Source organism: Pelophylax lessonae (genome assembly GCF_965119305.1).
Source record: "Pelophylax lessonae genome assembly, chromosome: 5".
In the NCBI taxonomy this organism is placed as follows: domain Eukaryota; kingdom Metazoa; phylum Chordata; class Amphibia; order Anura; family Ranidae; genus Pelophylax; species Pelophylax lessonae.
Window position 1 is genome coordinate 362,172,152 of NC_138772.1, and position 24,693 is coordinate 362,196,844.

General features: G+C 41.4%; 1 protein-coding gene across 2 annotated transcripts in view; it reads right to left on the minus strand.

Annotated features, from left to right (window-relative positions):
* ZNF236 (zinc finger protein 236) overlaps positions 1-24,693 on the minus strand; it is a 358,788-nt gene that overhangs the window by 313,228 nt on the left and 20,867 nt on the right. For both annotated transcript variants that reach the window (XM_082258772.1, XM_082258771.1), the window contains exons 3-5: positions 23,725-23,889; positions 19,425-19,603; positions 15,513-15,637 (exon numbers count right to left, since the gene is read on the minus strand). In XM_082258772.1, the coding sequence (XP_082114898.1) occupies positions 15,513-15,637; positions 19,425-19,603; positions 23,725-23,889 (469 nt within the window). The remainder of the gene's footprint in view (positions 1-15,512; positions 15,638-19,424; positions 19,604-23,724; positions 23,890-24,693) is intronic.

The window sequence follows — 24,693 nt, forward strand, 5'->3', positions numbered from 1 at the left end:
AAAAAAAACTAGTGTTACTGCAGGTTTATACTGCACATTTTAGTTTTCTTTTCCCATTTGTAATGATACTAATGATTTGTTTCTGGTGCACAGCATACCAACTTTTCTACAAATTAAGTGTTATGATTTTTTTTTTTTTTTTTTTAATGTGAAGCTACAAAAATAAGGGAAAAAGGAGAATAGTAAAAAATAAACAAATTAGCCAATGGGGGGAAGAGAAGGAAGAAATTAACTATGTCTGGCAAGGGTTAATCAAGGGTTAATAATAAAGGGTTAAATAGGTACAATTTTTAACTAAAAAGAAAATCACACTTGTGAAGCTGCTTTTAATGGCGTACTATTAATATAAAGGAACATTTCTTTAATCCAAACATTAAACTAACCTTTGAAAATAAATCAAGGGAAAAGATTTGGGTGGATGAGGGATCACCAAGATACATAGAGCAAGTGTTTCTGGGTATATTTTGCACTCACAATGTCCTTAAATAGTAACTCCACTTTAGTGGGGAAAAAAATATAGCAAATAAAAGAAAAAATAAAAGCATATATAATTGCTACACAAAACTAACTAAACGGAGTAACTAAAGCTCCATTCACACTTAAGCGTATCACTTTCAGGCGTTTTTTGCAGGTGTTTGGAGACAGACATTGACATCTAACAAAAACGCGTGTAATCTGCCAAAAAAGAAGCTCATGTACTTTTTTGAGCTTCAGGCATTTTGCTTCAGGTGACAAAACGCTCAGATGTGAACAGGGACCATTGAAATAAATGGGGTTTTGCTTGTTGGGAGTTTTGAGACTTCAGAGATGAGCTTTTTATGAGCTGAAAAAGGCTCAGGTGGGACAAGGGCCTAAAGAGGTTGTAAAGGCAAAAAAAAAAGTAAAAAACAAGTAATAATTACCAAAACCATTGCAATGGGGGCACACATGCAGGGTCGACAGACACACACACACACCAGTGTGGTGCGGCTTCACCCCTGTTTACCTCCTCACAGGATTTGACTGAGAGCATCGAGAGACAATGGCTCCTGCTGCTCTCATGCCAAGTTTGTGGGAGCACAGAGAGGGGAGAAAAGAACTGAAGTCAGGCACGGAGCTGAATCGATACAGGACTTAGGTAAGTGTTTAGGGAGGGGGGAGGCTGGGGGGCACTGGTATTGGAAGTTTTTTTTTTTTTTACCTTAATGCTTTTTTACCTTAATGCAGAGAATCAGTGTTAATTTTGGCAGCAAATTTCAATTTAGTTTTAGTCTTAGTCTTAGGACTAAAATGACATTTTAGTTTTAGTCCCATTTTAGTCTTCTGCAAGTGTTTTAGTCGTATTTAGTCGACTAAAACGTCCTACATTTTAGTCAACTAAAACGTCCTACATTTTAGTCAACTAAAACTCATTTTAGTCATCTATAATCGAATGGGTGTAGTTCAATTGTAATTTGTAATGCATTATTTAAGCATTTCTCTACAATTTCCAAACTCATTATATACTACTGCTGGTCCTGGAGTGAAAAATCGAATATGTTATTATTTATGGTATTAAGCTTTGAGCATGCAGTGCTAATGTTAATTTTGGCAGCAAATTTTCGATTTTGTTTTAGTTATAGTCTTTTGATTAAAATGCCATTTTAGTTTTAGTCATATTTTAGTCTTAAGACTAAAATGCCATTTTAGTTTTAGTCATATTTTAGTCATCTGAATTGTTTTAGTTTTAGTTATATTTTAGTCGACTAAAATTGTGTTAATTTAGTCGACGAAAACGTTTTAGTCGGTTTTAGTCGACGAAATTAACACTGCATAGAATGCATAGAGGTAAAACAAAATATGTTGGCTTAACCACTTTAGCCCCCGGAAGGATTTGCCCCCTTCCTGACCAGGCCCTATTTTGCGATTCGGCACTTTGTTACTTTAACGGACAATTGCGCGGTTCTGCAACGCTGTACCCAAACAAAATTTAAGTCCATTTTTTCCCACAAATAGAGCTTTCTTTTGGTGGTATTTGATCACCTGTGCGATTTTTATGTTTTTTGCGCTATACACAAAAACAGAGCATCAATTTTGAAAAAAAAAAAAACAATATATTTTTCACATTTTTTTAATGACATTCTCAAAAAAAATTAAAAATCAAAATTTTTCAACATTTTAGGCCAATTTGTTGCTACATATTTTTGGTAAAGAAAAAAAAAAATGCAATAAGCGTATTTTGATTGGTTTGCGCAAAAGTTATTGTGTTGGGAAAGATTTATGTCATTTTTATTTTCTTTTTTACTTGTAATGGCGGCTATCTGTGAATTTTTGCAGGACTGCGACATTGCGGCGGACAGATTGGACCCCTGACTGACATTTTTGACACTTTTGGGGGGACCAGTGACATTACTACAGTAATCAGTGCTAAAAATATGCACTGTTACTGTAATAATGACACTGGTAGGGTAGGGGTTAATACTGTTGGAGATCAAGGGGTTAAATGTAGACCTAGGGGAGTGATTCCAACTATGGGGGGCTGGGCTTGTGAAATTACCACAGAGACATGCGATCCTATATAGCAGGATCACATGGTCTCTGTGATCATTGCAGGGGGAAGGACGGATGGCTGTGTTTACATCAGCCGACCATCCTTCTCCCTCAGCGGGGAGAAATCGCCAATGTCAGGTGGCAATCGGAGCCACCTGACACACGCGTCGGCTTCCCCGTGAAGGAGCGGGGGCAGGAGCGTGCTGCCGTCGGCGAGCATTCGCCCCCTAGCGGCCTTTAGGCGAGTGCCGTACATGTACGGCGATTTGCCTGTAGGAGTCAGCCTGCCGCAGTATATCTGCGGAGGCTGGTGGGGAACCGGTTAACAACCATTTTAATGCTAATAAAAATTACTTTTACGTTTCAATCTGCAGTGCTGTAATTTTCTTTAACAACCTAAGGACCAGAAGGTTTTACCCCCTTAATGACCATTTTTTGCGACACTGCTTTAGTTTAACTGACATTTTCGCAGTAGTGCAACGCTGTACACAAATAAAATGTATGTATTTTTTTCCCCCACGAATAGAGCTTTCTTTTGGTGGTATTTGATCACTTCTGTGGTTTTTCATTTTTGAGCTATAAACAAAAAAAAAAAAGGGACAATTCTGGGGAAAAAAACAATATTTTTTCCTTTCTGCTATAAAAAACATTCCCAATAATATATTTTTTTTAATTACATTTTTTCATCAATTTAGGCCAATATGTATCCTGCCACATATTTTTGGTAAAAAAATCCCAATAAGTGTATATTGATTGGGTTGAGCAAAAGTTATAGCATCTACAAACTAGGTGATAGATTTATGTCATTTTTATTTATTTTTAATTTTTTTTTTTTTACTAGTAATGGCGGCGATTAGAAAGACTACAACATTGCGGCGGACAGATCATACACCTAACTGACACTTTTTAGGGGGCCAAAAATCAGTGCCAAAAATATGCACTGTTATATGCACTGTTACTGTACTAATGACACTTGCAGGGAAGGGGTAACACCAAAGGCACTCAAAGGGTCAACTGTGCTCCTAGGGAGTGCTTTCTAAATGTGTGGGGGTTTTACTCACTGGATAAAAACACAGAGACCTGTGTTCCTAAATAGCAGGAACACAAGATCCCTGTGTTCATCTCTGACAGAACAGCGGTCTACACAGGCAAACCGCAGTTCTGTCTCCAATGGGAGCGATCGCAGGTGGCTGGCGGACATCAGGTCTGCTGAATCCGCTGATTGGCTCCCCCTCTATTCAATCAGCATGCGCACGTCCCCACTATCTATTACAAGAAGCAACGTACAGGTACGTCGTTTTGTGTAATAAAGCCGAACTGCCGCAGTAAAACTACGGCGGTTGGTCAGCAAGTGGTTAACTTCAATGCGATATGACAACACAGTTGGTTTACAGAACGCCCCCAGAAGTGTCATATCCTGCTTGAGTGAAAAAATCTTCACTAAGATACAAGTCAGAATTTAGGCATCTGCTGCAACAGAAATGTAATTTTTGGTGAGATACTCCCTAATGGGTTAATGACTTCTGAAGGATAGCAGATACTTCAACTTTTCTTATCAGAACACAGAAATGGCGCTTTTCCACTGCATGGAACCGTACCGGTTCGGCACGCTTTTGTGCTTTTCCACTGCGGTACCGCATGGTATAGAGTCGGAACGGTTCGGTACGGTACGCTATAGGTTTGCTTTTCCACTGCATGGAACCGAACGTTACGGTACGGTACGGTACGGCTCTGAAAAAACAGTACCTACTCGATTGTGGTTCCAACAGGTACCAAACTGGTACCATATCCCGCAATCCTTTGCATGCAGTCACTACTAGCCACTGATTGGTCAGAGAATCACACCCACCCCGTTGTTATCCCACCCACTTAACTTTAGTACTACTTTAGTGGAAAAGCAAACCTATACCGTACCGTACCGAACCGTTCCGACACTATACCATGCGGTACCGCAGTGGAAAAGCAAACCGGGCCAAGCAGGGCCAAGTAGAGCCGAGCCGGTACTAGCCGGTACTTGCAGTGGAAAAGTGCCAATAGTGCATCAGCTGCTGGTAATGAGTTAGGGTACATTCACACTTGTGAATGTATCCTGTGTGTAATCAGCTGCAAGATCCCCAGCAGGAGTTTTGCAGTCACTGTCGCATGCACATGGTTTATAATATTATGGCTCTTTTTCAGCCTCAGTCTGCTGCTTCTGCTTTATCTGGTCTTCTTCTGTCCTATGCCACATACCTCCAATGATCAACTTTTGTTTCCCATCTGCACCTTATTTGTTTAGCATCTTACTATGCTATGAACAGACCATCGGTTAAATCATGCCCATTAACTACAATAGGCCATGCCCATCTTTACTTCATGCATGGATTCTCAGTGGACCCTCACTCTTATTTTCTCTGGCAGGCCCAAGGTAGTTGAACACTAAAAGCATGTGCCACAAATGACAGTGCCTTCAGTACCCCCAGCCACTGAATTGATCGGCTGCAAAAAAATGAAAAACCTTTATATCCAAACGTGGGATACATATAGACAATCCCTCCCTTTTCCCACAATGTTTTGCTTGGTGCCTGGACAACCCATCAGACTTTAGAACTGTCACATGAAGGTGGGGGAAAGCCTTTTCATAAATATATACTAACTTTTGGGGGTACACCCACAATTCATAGTAAAGGGTATGGAAATACCCCTTGGAATTTTTATAGGAGACAGTGGGATGCACCCAATACTGGCACAACACCCTCTTCTTTTTCTGCTGGACCATTATTTCCATGATTATCTGGAGCTGGACCACCCAAATGTCAAGGAGATCAAAGTGAACAAATGCATCTTGCAGAGAATTCACAAAAATGGCTTCTATGACGCCACACCTCAAAGCAGATCATTTCCTCCACATCACTTCTCCTTTAACTACTTGCTGCCCACTCACAGTAGTTTTACTGCAGGCGAGTGGTACAGGCAGGCCTGAGAATTTATATGTCTCCGCCTGTCTTTGGGGTTCGGGTTGCACATGTACGCTCCCCTGCCAACCCATGCTGTGATTGGACACAACTCAAGTTTGGCAGCAGATTTCAGACAATGATTTTGGCTGAATTCAGCTGGTCAGCTGTGTCCAATCACATACAGAGTTCTGTGTTTACAAAAACGAAAAGAGATCTGGCTGTTTTCCAGGGAGAAAAATCAGCCAGATAAGAAAGTAAAAGCAGCACATATTACACATCGTTAGGCACACAATTAACCCCTTTGATCTCCTCTAGATGTTAACTACTTCCCAGTCAGTGTACAGTATCATTACTGATCACTGTATTAGTGTCACTAGTGACTTCAGTGTCAGTTAAAGCGTAACTCCACTTTTATTGAGAAAAAAACATTCCCTTCTGGGTAATCTCTGTACATTGCAGGGATTTTAACAAACTTTGTTGCAGATTCCTACCTTTTGTTTTTCAGAAGAAATCATTGTTTGTTCCTCTGTGCTGAGTGGGTCAAATAGGAGTGGTTTCATAATTATCTATCAGCTGTGGCAGCTGCAGAGCACTAATGAGGAAAGCTGCTGGGCCTGCCTGCCTTTAGATGTGTTCCAATCTGCTGGGCCTGCATCCCTTTGGATGTGTTCCTGTTGGGAGTATCTCACCAAAAATGAAGTTTTTGTTGCAGGGAATGCCAGAAATCTGACTTGTATCTTAGGCAGACTTCTGGGAAAATCGGTGAGCCAATCACACAAGCAAGAAATTATGTTTCTGGGGTGTGGTCAGTACACTTTCTATGTACAGAACAGTACCAGGTAGCCATATTGCATTTTCAGAAAATTACAACAGATGCAGATTGAAAAGGAAAGGTAATTTTTAATAACATTCAAGTACAATATGATTTGTGTTGCAATTGTATACGTTATATTGTTTTTTCTTCATTTGCTATATTTTTGCCCCACGAAAGTGGAGTTACCCTTTATTGACACTCCCAGATAGTGTCCGTTAGTGCCAGATTGTCCGACACCCTATCACAGTCACACTATAAGTTGCTGATCACGGCCTCTATAGCTATGTAAATTCCAGTATATATACCTTAGTTTTTAGACGCTATAACTTTTGCACAAACCAATTAATATGCACTTGTTGGGATTTCTTTTTTACCAGAATACATTTTGGCCTAAATGTATGAAGAAATTGAATTTCTTTTATATATTTTTGAATATGTTTTCTAGCAGAAAGTAAAAAACATCAGGGTTTTCGTTTTTTATTTGTATTTTTTTTTTGTTTATATAATAAAAAATAAAAAAACCCAATGGTGAATAAATACCACCAAAAGAAAGCTCTATTATTGTAAAAAAAAATCTAAACTTCATTTGCATACAGTACTGCATGACCATGCAATTGCAGGTTAAAGTAGCGCAGTGCTGAATATCAAAAAATACCCTGGTCATTAGGGGGTAAAACCTTATGGAGGTCAAGTGGTTAAGCACTTCCTCTAGAAAAACAATGTATTCATGGGTATTCTTGATGTTTTTTTCAACAGTTCAAAAATACAAAACCAGTTATAAAACATTATAGACATTTTATTGTGGGATTGCTTTACTCTTCATTGTCAAGACACTTGTGAATGAGCCCTTAGGGGATTCACCCATTTTTCCTGGTGACCGTTATCACAGAAAGTGCAAGAAAATCCCAAATTTTGGGTGGTCATGAGAACAGGGATAGAGGGGAAATCTTCCAATGGGGGACATTAGCTGTGGTGATCCCTGTAACTACCAGGGATTCACTCACTTTTTGGGAATTGCGCTCAATTCCTGTCTAAACTGCTGGCAACAAAAGTGAGTACACCCCTAAGTGACAATGTCCAAATAGGGCCCAATTAGCCATCCCTCCCCCGGTGACATGTGACTCGTTAGTGTTACAAGGCATTAGGTGGGAATGGGGAGCAGGTGTGGTAAATTTGGTGTTATCGCTCTCACTCTCTCATACTGGTCACTGGAAGTTCAACATGGCACCTCATGGCAAAGAACTTTGAGGATCTGAAAAAAAAGAATTATTGCTCTACATAAAGATGGCCTAGGATATAGGAAGATTGCCAAGACCCTGAAATGGAGCTGCAGAACGGTGGCCAAGACCATACAGCTTTTAACAGCACAGGTCCCACTCTTTGGCTTTGTCATGGTCAACAAGAAAATTTGAGTGCACATGCTCAACGTCATATCTAGAGGTTGTCTTTGCGAAATAGAAGTATGAGTGCTGCCAGCATTGCTGCAGAGGTTAAAGGGGTGGGGGGGTCAGACTGTCAGTGCTCAAACCATACACCGCACACTGCATCAAATTGTTCTGCATGGCTATCGTCGCAGAAGGAAACCTCTTCTAAAGATGATGCACAAGAAAGCATGCAAACAGTTGGCTGAATACAAGCAGACTAGGGACATGGATTACTAGAACCATGTCCTGTGGTCTGATGAGACCAAGATAAACTTATTTGGTTCAGACGGTGTCAAGCATGTGTGGCGGCAACCAGGTGAGGAGTACAAAGTGCGTCTTGCCTACAGTCAAGCATGGTGGTGGGAGTGTCATGGTCTGGGGTTGCATGAGTGCTGCCGGCACTGGGGAGCTACAGTTCATTGAGGGAACCAAGAATGCCAACATGTACTGTGACATACTGAAGCACAGCATGATCCCCTCCCTTCAGAGACTGGCCGGAGGGCAGTATTCCAACATGATAACGACCCCAAACACACCTCCAGGATGACCAATGCCTTGCTAAAGAAGCTAAGGGTAAAGGTGATGGACTGGCCAAGCATGTCTCCAGACCTAAACCCTATTGAGCATCTGTGGGGCATCCTCAAACGGAAGGTGGAGGAGCGTAAGGACTCTAACATCCACCAGCTTCATGATGTTGTCATGGAGGAGTGGAAGAGGAGTCCAGTGGCAACCTATGAAGCTCAGGTTAACTCCATGCCCAAGAGGGTTAAAGCAGTGCTGGAAAATAATGGTGGCCACACAAAATATTGACACTTTGGGCCCAATTTGGATATTTTCACTTAGGGGTGTACTCACTTTTGTTGCCAGTGGTTTAAAAAATAATGGCTGTGTGTTGAGTTATTTTGAGGGGACAGTAAATGTACACTGTTATACAAGCTGTATACTCACTACTTTACATTGTAGCAAAGTGTAATTTCTTCAGTGTTGTCACATGAAAAGATATAATAAAATATTTACAAAAATGTGAGGTGTGTACTAATTTTTGTGAGATACTGTATACGATTCATTGGGTTAGCGCAGCAGTTTTTTTTTTTACTGGGTTGACCCTGTCAGTAGATGCATTTGTAATGGGCCAACCCACCCAGCAGTGTTCAAAGGTGCCAATTACAGTTAGAACAAACCATTGTACACTGCTTAAAAAGGGTTAGATGGAATATTGCTTTCATTTATTTTAAAATAAAGGCCATTTAAAAGTTCATCTAAGACTATCTTGCTCGCATGGGGACAATGTTGTTATGCAGTTTCACTGCAGAACAAACAGCTGTGTCACCCTCCTACAGGAAGTAGAAACATTTCAGACCTAATGAAAAGATCTATGGTTACTAAAACTGTGATTGGGGGTACTCAGATAAACAAAAATGGTGTTTTGTTGGTGCTTTTTAAAAAATGACATGGCCAATTTATTCCACCATAATGCATCAGAATTTACCCTTGTCTGATCTGGAAATAGCACATGGTGGATTGGTATGCTTTACTGTGTTCTGCTCAGAGTTTTTTTACTTTTGGTAGAGGCTTATTAAAGCTGAACTGCAGGATAAGCAAATATTGTCTAAATTCAAAGAAGCATGTGTATTGTTACTTGAATCTTGGTGTGCTTTCTGTATTCCTTCCAGATCTGTGTTGCAATGTGAAATGTTGCTTCTGCACAGGAGCTTTCCGTAATAAAGTGTCTTGCATCTGCCCCCTCCTGTAGTTTTCTGCAGACAGCCTATTATTGTGGGTGTCACTGCTACTTTTATAAGCTAATAACTGGGTTTGTAGAGGTATTTGGTGCACACACAGTGGCTTTATAATGATTTGTGCAGTTGAGGAATATGAACAAACAAATCAGCTGAAGCTGAGATTCTGTTGTATCAGTGTGTGTGTGTGTGTGTGTGTGTGTGTGTGTGTGTGTCACACATTGTTCTATCCTGTGTGTGTGTGTGTGTGTGTGTGTGTGTGTGTGTGTGTGTGTGTGTGTGTGTGTGTGTGTGTGTGTGTGTGTCACACATTGTTCTATCCTGCACTTACTGTACGAACTGCTGGAAAACAAAGTCTCAATTCAGGCAGCAAAATCACAAGCTATGATTTATCGATTCAGGCATTCTCCCCTCCTAGTTCAGTGCTTTTTGGAACCAGAAGTGATCACAAAGAATTTGGGTATCCAACTTTTAATGCAGAAAAAGCACTTCCGCTCAGTAATGTATAACTGGAAATGTGGGATTGGGGGGCATTTGTCTTCATAATTAAAAGCCTTTTAACAGCTTTTTAATTTCATAAGTATCACATGATATCAAGCATGATTTAGTTATTCATGTCCCGCATACAATGACAATAACTCGGATCATTATGCAACAGCTGGTGGCTTTATGTCACGAGAAAACGAGTAAATCTTCAAGCTGCCATAGGGAGCAACATGAGCTCCAAGCCACTCAGATGAAACACCTGCTTTAAATTAGGATGTATGCTTTGTCTTCTACAGTTACCTATACTGAAATATTAATCTTCTTTAAAACCAAGCTGACAAAGCATGGTACGCTAGACTTCATAGCAGTAAACCCTAACTCATAATGACTATAAACAGTCAAATATAATATATAATCTCAAATACCTGGCATGATGTGGGACTGTAAAATGCATCAATTGTTTACTTTATGATCATTAGCATTCTTAGCCATAAAATGTAATGTAGCAATGTAAAGCCACCAAAACGAGAGACATATATACTATTGCTAACAGTCTCAGCGACATTCAAGCATACCTGAGAATCTTTGATTAGGGATCATTTCCTGTTCCATTAGCACAAAAAAAAAAACACTTAGCTGTGCACCTGAAATAACTGAACTTAAAGAAAAGGCTGGATGGGGGTCAGGTGCGATATGACCGCGGAAAGTAGGGGAAGATATCTAATGGGAGATTTGTGATCAATTATCTGTTTAGTACTTGAAGATCAGATTGATGCATGCTCAGGGTTTGTGGCCTATAAAACAGGCAAAGCAAACTCACATGATAGAAAATGACAAACACAAGTGCCTGTTTACGCCACAAAAATGTCCTCCAGATCCATTCTGTATGAGTTTCTGCATGCACATTTTTAAAGCCTCTTTAAAGCGTTTTGGTGCATTTTGTTGCTTTTTTTTTTTTTTCATTGTACTGGAGTCCAGTGCAATTTGGAGGCACTTTCGATGCTTTTGTACCGCGTTCCAGTACAGTTCTGTACATGAAAAAAGCAGCCTGTTTCATTTTACTACACAGTGATCATGTGCTAAGCTTTCTATGGAGAGAACTGTGCTCTGACACGGTTTGCACTTACACTGCAACTAACTGTACTGGATCGCATGTTAATTGTGCCAGGACCATCTGTTCTAAGTGGTCCTAGGCAGGATATGCTTAACCGGTCTTGGGTGTGGTTCGGAGCACTAATACTACACAAATAAACAGGCCCAAGGGGCTGAACCGTACCTGGGACCTGTTGAAAGTGCTAATGTGATTGCACCCTTAAGGTTAGTGCTTTATGTTTAAATGCTTTAAACATAGAAATTAAGTTCATCCATGGAGTTACTTTTTACATTTCAGGCAAAGCAGATATACCAAAGTACATGGAGGGTCTAGTTAGCAGGGAAGTGTGCCCAGTGGGGAGAGGGCATGGTTCAGGTAAACTGGCTGTATACACCTTAATGTGAGTGTGAAAACACCCTAATTGACATTGGTGATTCTGTTTAGAGTTAATAAATTAAACTGTGAAGGCAAAACTTTTTATTTATTTATTTATTTTTTTTAATTTTGGACAGAGTATATCCTGATCAGTTTTTTTTTTTTTTGTCCCATTGAAAAGACTTTTCTTTGCTTCCAGTCCCATAGACACAACAGGAAGTGAGAGGAAATCCCTGGAAGCCACCAATGTCACCAGAACCTGCAGGGCCGGCCTTTGGGGTGTGCGAGCTGTGTGGCCGCACAGGGCGCCATGGGCAACAAGGGCGCCGTGCGGCCATCACAGCTCGCAGAGGATCAGGCTGAGCTGTGTGAGAGATACACAGCTCACCTCACTGCAACAATAGGTGATCGAGGCACGGCTGCACAGCGGGAGGTGAGCGGCGACTGCGGCCTGGACAGGGTTAACACAGGCCGCGGCCGCCGCTTACCTCCTGCTGTGCAGCCGTGCCTCGATCACCTATTGTTGCAGTGAGGCGAGCTGTGTATCTCTCACACAGCTCAGCCTCCGATACTTCCACGGAATCCACGCTGACTTCCTGCCCAGTGCCCACACATCCCCGGGAGTGTGGGCGGGCGGGCGGGAGGAGGAGAAGGGGCGGGGCGAGGAGGAGATGACGATCTCTCCTCTGGCGTCAGTGCAGGGAGGGAGGAGAGATCGTCAGCTCCTCCTCGCCCCGCCCCTTCTCCTCCTTCTCCCACCCACCCACACTCCCGGGGATGTGTGGGCGGGAAGTTTAAAGAAAAAAAAAAAAGCTGCAGACAACGTAAAGTAAGTGACATCTCTCTCCTTCAAAAAATGTAAGGGGGGGTCTGTGATGTAAGGGGGGGCTCTATGTGTGGGGGGGGCTCTGTGTGAGGGGGGCTATGTGTGGGGGTCTGTGATGTAAGGGGGGGCTCTCTGATGTGGGGGGCTATGTGTGGGGGGGCTCTGTGTGGGGGGGCTTTTTGTGGGGGGTCTGTGATGTAAGGGGGGGCTCTCTGATGTGGGGGGCTCCGTGGGGAGGGGGGGTCTGAGGTAAGGGGGGCTTTTTGTGGGGGGGTCTCTGATGTGAGGATGTGAGGGGGGCTTTGTGTGTGTGTGTGTAGGAGGTCTCTGATGTTAGGGGGGCTTTGTGTGGGAGGTCTCTGATGTGTGGGGGGCTCTCTGATGTGGGGGGCTCCGTGGGGAGGGGGGGTCCGATGTAAGGGGGGCTTTGTGTGGGGGGTCTCTGATGTGAGGGGGGCTCTGTGTGGGGGGTCTCTGATGTGAGGGGGGCTTTGTGTCGGGGGTCTCTGTGTGGGGGGTCTCTGATGTGAGGGGGGCTCTGTGTCGGGGGTCTCGGATGTGAGGGGGGCTCTGTGTGGGGGGTCTCTGATGTGAGGGGGGCTCTGTGTCGGGGGTCTCTGATGTGAGGGGGGCTTTGTGTCGGGGGTCTCTGATGTGAGGGGGGCTCTGTGTCGGGGGTCTCTGATGTGAGGGGGGCTCTGTGTGGGGGGTCTCTGATGAGAGGGGGGCTCTGTGTGGGGGGTCTCTGATGTGAGGGGGGCTTTGTGTCGGGGTCTATGATGTGAGGGGGGCTCTGTGTGTGTGTGTAGGGGGTCTCTGATGTTAGGGGGGCTTTGTGTGTGTGTGTGTGTGTGTGTAGGGGGTCTCTGATGTTAGGGGGGCTTTGTGTGGGAGGTCTCTGATGTGCGGGGGGCTCTCTGATGTGGGGGGCTTCGTGGGGAGGGGGGGTCTGATGTAAGGGGGGCTTTGTGTCGGGGGTCTCTGATGTGAGGGGGGCTTTGTGTCGGGGGTCTCTGATGTGAGGGGGGCTTTGTGTCTGGGGTCTCTGATGTGAGGAGGGCTTTGTGTCGGGGGTCTCTGATGTGAGGGGGGCTCTGTGTCGGGGGTCTCTGATGTGAGGGGGGCTCTGTGTGGGGGTCTCTGATGTGAGGGGGGCTTTGTGTCGGGGGTCTCTGTGTGGGGGGTCTCTGATGTGAGGGGGGCTCTGTGTGGGGGGTCTCTGATGTGATGGGTCTCTGATGTGAGGGGGGCTTTGTGTTGGGGGTCTCTGATGTGAGGGGGGCTCTGTGTCTGGGGTCTCTGATGTGAGGGGGGCTTTGTGTCGGGGGTCTCTGATGTGAGGAGGGCTTTGTGTCGGGGGTCTCTGATTTAAGGGGGGCTTTGTGTGGGTGTCTCTGATGTAAGGGGGGCTAAGTTATTAGTGATCATAAAAAAGAAAAGTCAAATAAAGTGCAAAAAAGGTGCAAGAAAATTCGCGTGGGGGGGGGGCGCCACGGGATTAGCTCGCACAGGGCGCCTGACCACCTAAGGCCGGCCCTGAGAACCTGTGACCCTTTGGCGAACTTTTCCTGTTCTGGTGGCCATTTAAACATTGGGAATTTTCTTTTACTTTCAGTGACCAGGACAAATAGGAGTGGATAGATCTCCCTAATGGTGACACAGACAGAAATAAAAGCCTGACAGGTGTTGTAATCCCTCTCCACTCTATCCAAAACTAAAAAGAAAAAAAATGTTGCCTTCAGTTCTACTTTAAAACGAGGCTCCATGCAGATATGTTTTTTTTTTTTTTTTGTTTAGAAGTAGGGTAGTACCTAAATTTACCTTCATATAAACCTCTGGCAATTTCTGTACAGTGGAGCTCAGACTGGGAGAGGGAGAAGTAGCACAAGGAGCTAATCAGTTGTGCTTCAGTGATCATGTGCTAAATAGGTAACAAATGTGTAACCTATTTATTTACCATATATGCAGATTATCAGTGTAAAATGTACTATCACCTATCCAGTATGAGGGCCTGCATTATCAGATATAAACTAAAATGATTGTTTTAGTAATCTATCACGTTACATACTACCTGACAGATCAAATCTAAGCAGATTGAGTGTAGCAAGTTTTACTACAAACACTTTGATATACAAAGCAAACTATTCTCAAAATTGTGTCATTACACAAGTCAAAAGTGTCAAGATATTTCAGTTGCTACAAAAGAACATTATCTATTTCCCTTCTTATTATGGTATTGTTTTTACTTGTTACAGGCAGTTGAGAATGAATTTTACAAACAGATGAAATCGAACCAGAATCACACCACAATACGGTTCGTTGTTCTATTCCTTATAAATAATAGGAGGCATTTATTATAATTGGAGCGGATAGAATCTGAAACAACTGGGCCTAGTAACCAATCAGCTTCTTGTCTCCGATTAGTCGGATAAGCTTTGAAAATGAAAGACAGAAGCTGGTTGGTTGCAATGCACAGCTGCTCCAATCTTAGTAAATTCCCCCCATGTACTTTGGTACATCTGCTTTGCCTGAAATGTAAAAAGTAACTCCACGGATGAACTTTATTTCTATGTTTAAATCAGATATAACCACCTGCCTTTTGAATAAGGACCAAAGTTAACAGGGAGGAACCTCATAGGATGGACCACAGGAAGAGTTTTATTCACTTTTTTTTTTTTAAGATCTAAGCAGGTTAAAGTGGTCCTTTCATTGAGACAACTTCCTAATTGCTGCCCAGCTTACTGGCTACCTGTATTCCTGATGATTACCATACAGAGACTGTCTTCTACTGGCTACAAAAGTCGGGCTGTGCCTGTGCATGCAGTAGCTAGTTTTTATATACTGGCAACATCTTGTCTACTAAGCTTTTAGCTGCACACCTCACCACGTGGGGCTCACCTGCCTACTACCTGTACTTTATTGCAGCTACTCATATTGAGAATTTAATAATTGGCGATGGTCATACTGAGTAAAGTAGACTTGCTTTCTGTAAAAATTAGTTATTTGAATGTGGCCTAGACTGCTATGGCTAGGCCATCAGCTTGTGGGTTATACAGTTTTAGATTATTGTTAACTGCTTGCGTAACGTTGAGTATGCTTTGTCTTTCTTATGACATTTGATTTAATCCACCATCTCTTTTTTTATGTATACCTGTTGAATGTGTTGCACATTTATTGGATTTTGAGCGCTATAGAATGTATTGTATACTTCCACCTTGAAAATTTGCACAAATATAATTTCTGCTGTCAGTTCAATTGTAATATTTCTTACACATATATAAAAGGAAGTGATATCGCAAGGAGTCCCTTACCTGTGTGAATCCTAATATGGCGAGTTAACTGACTTGGCTTCTGAAATGTTTTACCACAGTGTGGACAAGAGTAGGAAAATCCACTTCTGTCTATGTTCCTATTGTAAGATCTAGTGCTTGCCACTCTGTGCAAATCAAACAAAACACAGTCTTAATTTATGCACACAATCAAAAGAGAACATTATAAATGCAAAGTAAAGAGAGCATTTAACATTTCCTGTGCTGTAATAGAAGTACTCCAAAAATTCTGCAAGACTGAAAATTCTGTGTTTTTAAAAGTGATGTTCTAAATAAATTATTGATAAAGAAACTGATACAGACCTGCATTGTCTCTGCAGGAGATATGAATACTGCTGTTATTGCAGACTAGGAGGACAGAGGTTACTTTTAGTATCATTCAGGCATTCAGCTGAAGATAAAAAAAAAATGCCCTAGGTATATCTGCAAGATCTTGTTTTAGCCTTACTGTATACATTTAAACATCTCTGTAGTATAATTATATATATTTATAGCTTTGTAACCAAAAGCTGTTCCTGCAAATAAATCTTACTGGTGCAGTCAGGCCAATTTAAGGAATGTAAAATGTAGTTATACAAAGCCACCAATTAAAGTAAATGCCATCCATTAATGGATGACATTTAGTTTGTTAAAGTGGAACTTTAGGCTCAAAAATAAAAAAAGGCGGACTGGCAGGATTTTTATTACAGAAGAGACAAGCTTATGGGCCATACACACTATAAGATTTTCTGAAGACTTTTTCCTTTAGACTTACCAAAACCATATAATAGGAGGTCAAACCTAAACACTTTCAATTTGTATGCAATCAGGCAGGCCCTTGCACTATATAGAAAAGGTAAATCTGAAGGTAATCTAACCACAAAAGTTGGATAGTGTGTATCCAACTTTAGTCTCTTCTGCATTAAAGCTACTTACCTACCTGTCCGCCCCTGTGCAGTAATCTGTGCAAGCAAAGCTCACTGGACAAATTGGGCAATTTGGCGAACGTGGCAACAGTGGCCGGCGATTGAGACCCTAAAGCCAGCCACCCAAAGATATGAGCGGCCAACGATGAGTGCTAGGGACGGCGCATCGCTGGATTCAAGGGAGTATAGTTCAATTTTTAAGCATTGTATATTAAAACAATTACATTTGTTAATACAGTTTTCATCTTAGTTTCATTTTTGTATCTCAGTGCTGTTCCCTTGCAGCCTTTTTCAGCCATTTCCTCTCTACACACACTTGCTGTCTAACGGTAACAACAGTGGACTATGCCTTTATAATGTGTGCCATTATGACTGCTTACAGTCTCCACCTGGAGCCTGTGTGAGAGGATGACAATGAGGGGTGAACACTGTTAGTGCACAGTTGTTACTCTAGGGCAGTGATGGCGAACCTTGGCACCCCAGATGTTTTTGACCTTCATTTCCCATGATTCCAAACTACACTGCAGAGTGCATGAGCATCATGGGAAATGTAGTTCCAAAACATCTGGGCTGCCAAGGTTTGCTATCACTGCTCTATGTTCTGTACACAGTCCTTTATAGCAAAGATCACCAGGTATTATCCCAATCCAAGCTGCTGCTTTAAAAGGATTGAAAATAACTTTTAATATTACATTAAAGTTCATAAGAAATTTTTGTGCTTTAAACTTTTGTGGGATTAAGTTTACAATAAATTCCAACACACATGTTAACAATCAGAAAAAGTGTCTGAATTATTTATTTAGACTAAATTACACAGTTTTTAATCTTACTTTTCCTGCATTTCTTCCAGGAATGTAAATCACACTCTAGGATTTTATACGCTAATGCGGACAAATCATAAGAGTAGGAAAAAAAGGCATATGAGATCAGTTGTGTAGGGGCGCCTGCAAGATAAAGCTCCTCCCAGCTAATTATACAGTAATTGTCCAAAAATAAACATTAGCATCATCATAACTGGAATTAAGGACCCTAAGGTACTTTTTCACATGACTATGTACTTATTCATTTCCACTGAGAACTGTGACTAATAAAGCTAATTTATTACTTTGCTCAGCCTGATGCAGACAAAAAACTGGTAGAGGAAAGGAAGGTGTCAGGCTCCACTGTAGTGCAAGTTTCCATTAAAATACTTGGTGTTGAGTTATTCATTTTAGGGTTATCACAGAGGGCAACGGGGCACTCTTTATGTCTGGAGGAAAAAAGATTAAACATCAAATACGGAAAGACTTCTTCACAGTAGGAGCTGTGAAAATGTGCAATATCCTTTCTCAAGAGCTGGTTATTGATAGGATAATAGAAAAAGCCTTTCCTAAATGCACATCAAATAACTGGATACTAAGATTTATAGGCAAAATTGATCCAGGGAATAATAGATTATCTCTTGGGGGATTAGGAAGGAATTTTTTTCCCCGTTAGAGCAAAATGAACCATGCTTTATTTGCCATCCTCAGGATCAACTGTGGGTATAGGATTGTGTATATATATATATATATATATATATATATATATATATATATATATATATCGGGATTTTAATGTTTTTTTGTTTCTCGGAGGGTTGAACTGGATGAATTTGTGTCTTTTTTCAACCAGAATAACTATGTAACCACTTCACATTCACATAAGCTGCCCATAGTGTTTTCCACCATCCAGCCCCTAAAAAAGAATTTGTCACTTTGTTCATTTAGGGCAAAGTAACAGGTTCTATTATAGAAGAAACCACCCCCCCCCACACACACACACACACTTGCCCCAACTCAAGTTCAGTTTGTGCCCTCTGTAAATGCCTAGTCCTTCCGGGTATAAAAGAGCATGTGACCTTCTCCCAATGTACAATGCTCAGGTCTGAGCAGAAAATCGCCATGCCTGTAGATTGTCATCTGACAAGGAGGAGGAAAAGGTAACGCTGTGTAAGCTGCAACACCATTTGACAGAGAGCTTATGTGTGGTTAAGACACCATGAATTCACTTTACAATTAGATTAGCCATCTTTTGTCAGAGATAGCAGTATTTCTCAACTATTGGCATTTGTATTCCAAAGGGTAATTTCTGAAAGTTTTTAAAGGAAATCTAAATTTATCTATAAAATTCATTATACACCTTTATTTGTTAATGTAGTTTTAAAAGTTGTTTTCAGTATTGTTAAATCAGCAACCTTCATTAAAATAATTCCTGGTGGTGCTTCCTGTTATGTGGCAACAACTGTCTTATCAATTGTGCTCTTGCGTTGTCATCCAGTTGCATAGTATGTGCCCCTGGTCAGAAAGCTGGCACATTGTGTGTGAAGTGGATGGTGGAACAAAGACACGGGGCTAAAGAGGCTGAGAGAGATCAGCAGCACCAAGATGCAAAATGCAGGAAAAAAAAAAAGCTTAAAATTATTTAAAAGTGTTTATGATAAAAAGTGTATAGTAACCAATCAGCTTCTATCTTCAGCTTGTTCAGCTTAGCTTAAAAATTATATCTTGAAAGCTAGAAGCTGATTGGTTGCTATGCACAACTGCTCCAGTTTTAGTAAATGCGCCTCAAAGTGTTTTAGCAAACCTAATGTCATCAGGATTACATGTACTTTAGGTCCACTTTTAGGGTAATACCTTTTTACCAAACTGACCCATTAGGACTATTGGATGGTTTAAAAAAATTCAACTCTATAAAAAAAGAAATTTGGTTATTCTGAGCTACCTAAAATGTAGTATAAGTGATGTACAGTGAACACTGAATACAGATTTACAGGGTCATGGTGACAAACTATATACGGTTTAAAAAGGTACTTATGATAAAAAGAGATACTTAAAGAATATTTGCCGTTTTAAAGCTATATAATAAAACTGAAGAATGCTGAGCTATTCAAACTCTTCTCAAGCTCATTAACTTTGAATACTGTGAACAAATGCCATAGTACTGTAGATGTTATTGATGGAAGGTTCACCTAATTTTGAAATGAGTTTTCATATGGTCTTTAAGCTGTGGTGCAGTCTCAAAAGTCTTTTTGCATGACTTGCAGCTGTAGGTTTTGTTTCCTGTCACCTCTTTTCGATGTTCCTCCATGTGCAGAGACAGATGGCTTTGTAATGTGAATTCATCTCCGCACTCTGAACAGATGAGGGTCTAGAAACAAAGGAGTAGTTCTTTTTAGTAATAATTCCAATCATTTGTGCCTTATGTGACTATCAGAGCTAATTTAATAACCTAATACCCATTTTTTAAAAATCATCTACAAAAAAGCAATAACATAACATTGAGCAAAATTACCAGATTCCATCAAGTTTAGTAAAATTACATTTAGTTAGTAAGACTGTACACACCATGCTTTGTCTTTGTAACCACTTGCCTATTGGGCACATTCACCCCCCATCCGGCCCAGGCCAATTTTCAGCTTTCAGCACTGTCGCACTTTGAATGACAATTGAGCAGTCATGCAACACTGTATCCAAACTAAAGTTTTATCCTTTTTTGAGACAGATAGAGCTTTTCTTGGTGGTCCAGCCAGAAGCTTCACTGCTGGCCGCAAGATGCGGGAGGACCGGCTGCACCTCCGCAGCGCTCCCCTGAGCGACGAAGAGCGGACCCCCACAGCCTTGGACCCCCCCTGAGGAGAAGCTGGGGTAATGCCAGGCAGCCCAATAGGTATTCCGGGCTCCCTAACTAGATCCTTAGCTGCGCATTGGAGAGACCTTAGCCTCCCCCTGACAGGAAACACAGCCTCAGATTCCCCCGGCTGTTTCAGCCCTGGTTTCTGGCGGTATCTCCCCACTGGAGGAAACACCAGAACTTAAGGGCACTCAAAGACTGACAGGGAGTTTAAAGCTACATGGTTGAGGTGGTGTTTTCTGAGAAGGGAGGAGCCAGGGTCTCTCAGAGGTGGCTGTCCTGAAAGACAATGGGGGAAAGTAATTTTACTCCTTCAATGATGTGCGCTGATGAGGCTGCACTAATGGGCACTGATGAGGCATCACTGATGGGCACTGATTGGCACCACTGGTGGGCACTGTTGGGGCTGCACTGATAATCAGGACCCTGATTGTCAGTGCAGATGTCCCCTGTGTGGATTTGCCGGTTTTCTACTCTCCTCTCCTCACAAGCTGTCAGCATGAAGGGAGGATTGCTGATAACCAGTCAATCCTGTTTGCATCGGTGATAAGATGTGATTGGACACAGCTGATCATATGGTAAAGAGCCACCGTTATTGGCTTGTAACCTCGATCACACATCATTGCTGATGCGCTGCAGTGGGTGCGAAGGCAGCGCGAGCAAGGGAGGAGGTTATATGATGGCCTTCCGGAAAAGTGCGGCCATGCTGTAGCCGTCATTTGGCTAGAGTACGGTTGCAAAAGGGTTAAAAGCAATTTTTGTTTTTTATGGTTAAATATGTGTTTATTTGCTGAAACTAGAGAGTGCAAAATCTGGTGCAGCTCTGCATAGAAACCAATCAGCTTTGCCAAAGCTTAATCCCCTTAAGACCGCGCTATAGCCAAATGACTGCTACAGCGAGGCTTGCTTTGGGAGGCCATCGTATGACGGCCTCCCGTGCTCACACTCCTGGGGTGCGCATCCAGAAGTGTCCGTGATAGCTGGGTCTGTGGGATCAGCGCATCACGATCGGGGTATAGAGCCAATCACCACCACCAAAGCAGCCCTTTACCACGTGATTACTCCATTCAATGATGGAGTGATCACTTTGTCAACAAACCGGGATCATGACTGGTTCAAGTCCAGCTGCTGCAGTGTTTCTCTCTCCTCTCCTCACACGCTGTATTGGTTTGAGGAGAGGAGAGAGAAACACCACAGCAGTGTAAATTACCTTGAACCTGTGTGCCCTACAGTGCCACTACAATGTTTAGCTGTGCCCTACAGTGCCACTACAGAGCTCATCAGTGCCCTACAGTGCTCAGTGCCTATACAGTGCCCATCAGTGCAACTACAGTGTCAAATGGTGCCACCACAATTCTCATCAGAGCCCTACGGTGCCACTAAACTGTTTATTAGTGCCACTACACTGCTCATCAGTGCCCTATGTTGCCAGTACAGTGCTCATCATTGCCCTACACTGCCACTACAGTGCTCATCAGTGCCACTACAGTGCCCATCAATGAGTGCTTAACAGTGCCATCAGTACACATCAGTGCCCTACAGTGCTATCAGTGAGTGCTTATCAGTGCCATCAGTGCCCTATAGTGCACATCAGTGAGTGCTCATCAGTGCCACTACAGTGCCTTATTAGTGCTCATCAGTGCCCTATTAGTGCTCATCAGTGCACATCAGTGCCACCCTATCAGTGGATCCTCATCAGCGCCCCCCAGTGTCGTATAAATGTGGAAAAATTTTCTTTTCACATTTTCCAAAAATTTGTGGAAAAAAATTACACGTTCAAAAGACTCATTATGCCTCATAGAATATACATTGGGGTGTTTGCTTAAGTAGTCAAGAAATTAAAGGTGTATTTTATGTCCCCACACACCTGAAGGTGCTCCCTGCATGTTGCACCTCTCTATGTCGTCAGGCTGTGAAAAAGTCTCACACATGTGGTATCACCATAACCAGGACGAGTAACAGAATGTGTTTTGGGGTGTAGTTGCATGTATGCATATGCCATGCCATGCGAGAGAAAAAACCTGTGAATATGACAATTTGTGCCTCTTACTAAATACCCTGGAACATCAACTTTCCAAAAAGGGGTCTTTTAGGGGGTATTTGTACTGTCCTGACTTGTTAGTGTCTCAAGAAATGAGTCCGCCAGTACTTTAGGGGTTTACAATTTCAAAAAAACATTTTTTTTTCCAAAATTTTCGGTATTGTATCATTTATAGCTCAAAAAATAAAAAACCCAATGGTGATTAAATACCACCAAAAGAAAGCTCTATTTGTGTGAAAAAAGGACAAAAATGTCATATGGGTACAGTGTTACATGACTGAGTAATTGTCATTTAAAGTGTGAGAGCACTGAAAGCCTAAAATTGGCCTGGCCAGGAACGGGGTATAAGTGCCCAGTAGGCAAGTGATTAATCTAACAAGCTGAAGTTAGAAGCTTATTGGCTATCATGCACATCAGCATCAGATTTTGCACTTCAGTTTTAGTAAATTAACCCCATAGTTAGTAAGGTTCAAAAAAAAAAAAAAGTCACATATCCATCAAGCTCATGGATACATTTCAAAAGAAAAAAATTCCCCTTTGAATATTCTAATAGATGAAAGAACCTGTCATTTCCTGAAGAGCTTTAGGTTTTAATGCTATTACTCATTCAGACTTATTAACTTAATAATCGCCCTGTTTACATTTTGTTCTACATGATGGTGGGCAGGCAGGCAGTACAAGTCCAACACTACTTGAAATAGAGGTGTTCACTACCTGGTGCTAATAACTTAGCTGCAGCATAGCAGAGAAACAGTATCCAGCAAGTATAAGCTACTGAGCTCTCTAAACATCAAAGGGGACAGAGGAAAATGTGAAAATGAGCCTAAATCTTTCCCAATGGGTTGGACAGAGGACAGCACACCAGTTAACCTGTATAGAAAAATACTTTTTTTATTTAATAAAGTATGTATATATGTACACACACCACATTTATTTACGCCCATACCTAAAGTTCTTTTCTACAAAACTAGAGTGTTGTAGTAACAGCCATGCACATTCACCCTCATTATCTACCAGAAGATGATTAGTAACAACATAATACAGGACAGCAAAAAAACTACTATTTCAAGAAGAGTTAAGGAAGGCAATACTACTAAAAACATTTACACTTATAGCTATTCAATAAGATAAACAGGAAAACCATTTCTCTATGTGTAATAAATGTATACAAAAACTAAAGTTCACAATGTCCTCAAAAAAATATTTCTGCAATTTTTTTTTCTCCATATTTTATAGTAAGTAGTAAATTCTACTATCTTCCCATAACTTGCCGAAGCTAAAGTTTAACCAAAGGCGAAACATTTTTGTTTTGTTTTGTAGAGTGGAGAGGATATAGAACACCTGTCAGTTTTCAGTGCTGTCTGTGCCCCCGTTAGGAAGATTCTCCTATTCTATTTGTCCTGTTTACCATCATCAAAGTGTAAGAAAAATACCAAATTTCGGGTTGTCCCGAGAAAAGTAATAGAGGTGAAATCTTCCAATGGGGACACTAGCAAGGAATTTCCTTAATTTGTTCTATCCAAAATTAAGAAAAAAAAAAGTTTTGCCTATAATTCTACTTTAATGGTTTAACACATATGTGCTGTGGAATACTAACCTCTTCTTTTTCATGCAGCATAATATGAGCTTTGAGACTGGCCACTCGAGAGAACTTTTTGTTACATGCTGGACATGCTGGGTCATCCACGTTATGTGTAGACTTATGAAGTGTAAGGTTAAATTCGATATTAAAAGACATTGGGCACTGATCACACCGATGAGGCTATAAAACAAACATAAAATTACTGTAAACAAGTGAAATGTTTAAATATTGTTACAAAACTTAACAATATTGTAATGGAGGGCAACAGAAGAAAAAGGAGAGACAGACAAAGAGAAAGACTTTTCTATATTCGTTGTAACATTGTACGTTGTTACATTGTAAGTATGCTCCTATTTTAAGAGAAAAACAGATTTAAATCCAGGCATTTGGGAATATTCCGTGCTAATGACCGCTCAGTCATAGAGGATCAATTTATTATGCTAAGCAGCTTGAGTGGATTGTAAGATCACTGCGTGGATCTTTCTTGACAGAATCTCTTCAAAATCACCTTCCTTGGCTGTACACTAGATATGTGGAATTTGAGCACTGTGAGATCTGTCACCAAATGTATCGAAATTGGCCACAGTCTGTTGTGTGTGGGCGTTTTAGCACATTCACACATGTAAGGAATTTGTTTGCACTTTGTGAGATATATATATATATATATATATATATATATATATATATATATATATAAATATATATACACACACACATACATACATACATACATACATACATACATACAGTGCCTCGCGAAAGTATTCGGCCCCCTTGAACTTTGTGACCTTTTGCCACATTTCAGGCTTCAAACATAAAGATATAAAACTGTAATTTTTTGTGAAGAATCAACAACAAGTGGGACACAATCATGAAGTGGAACTAAATTTATTGGATATTTCAAACTTTATTAACAAATAAAAAACTGAAAAATTGGGCGTGCAAAATTATTCAGCCCCTTTACTTTCAGTGCAGCAAACTCTC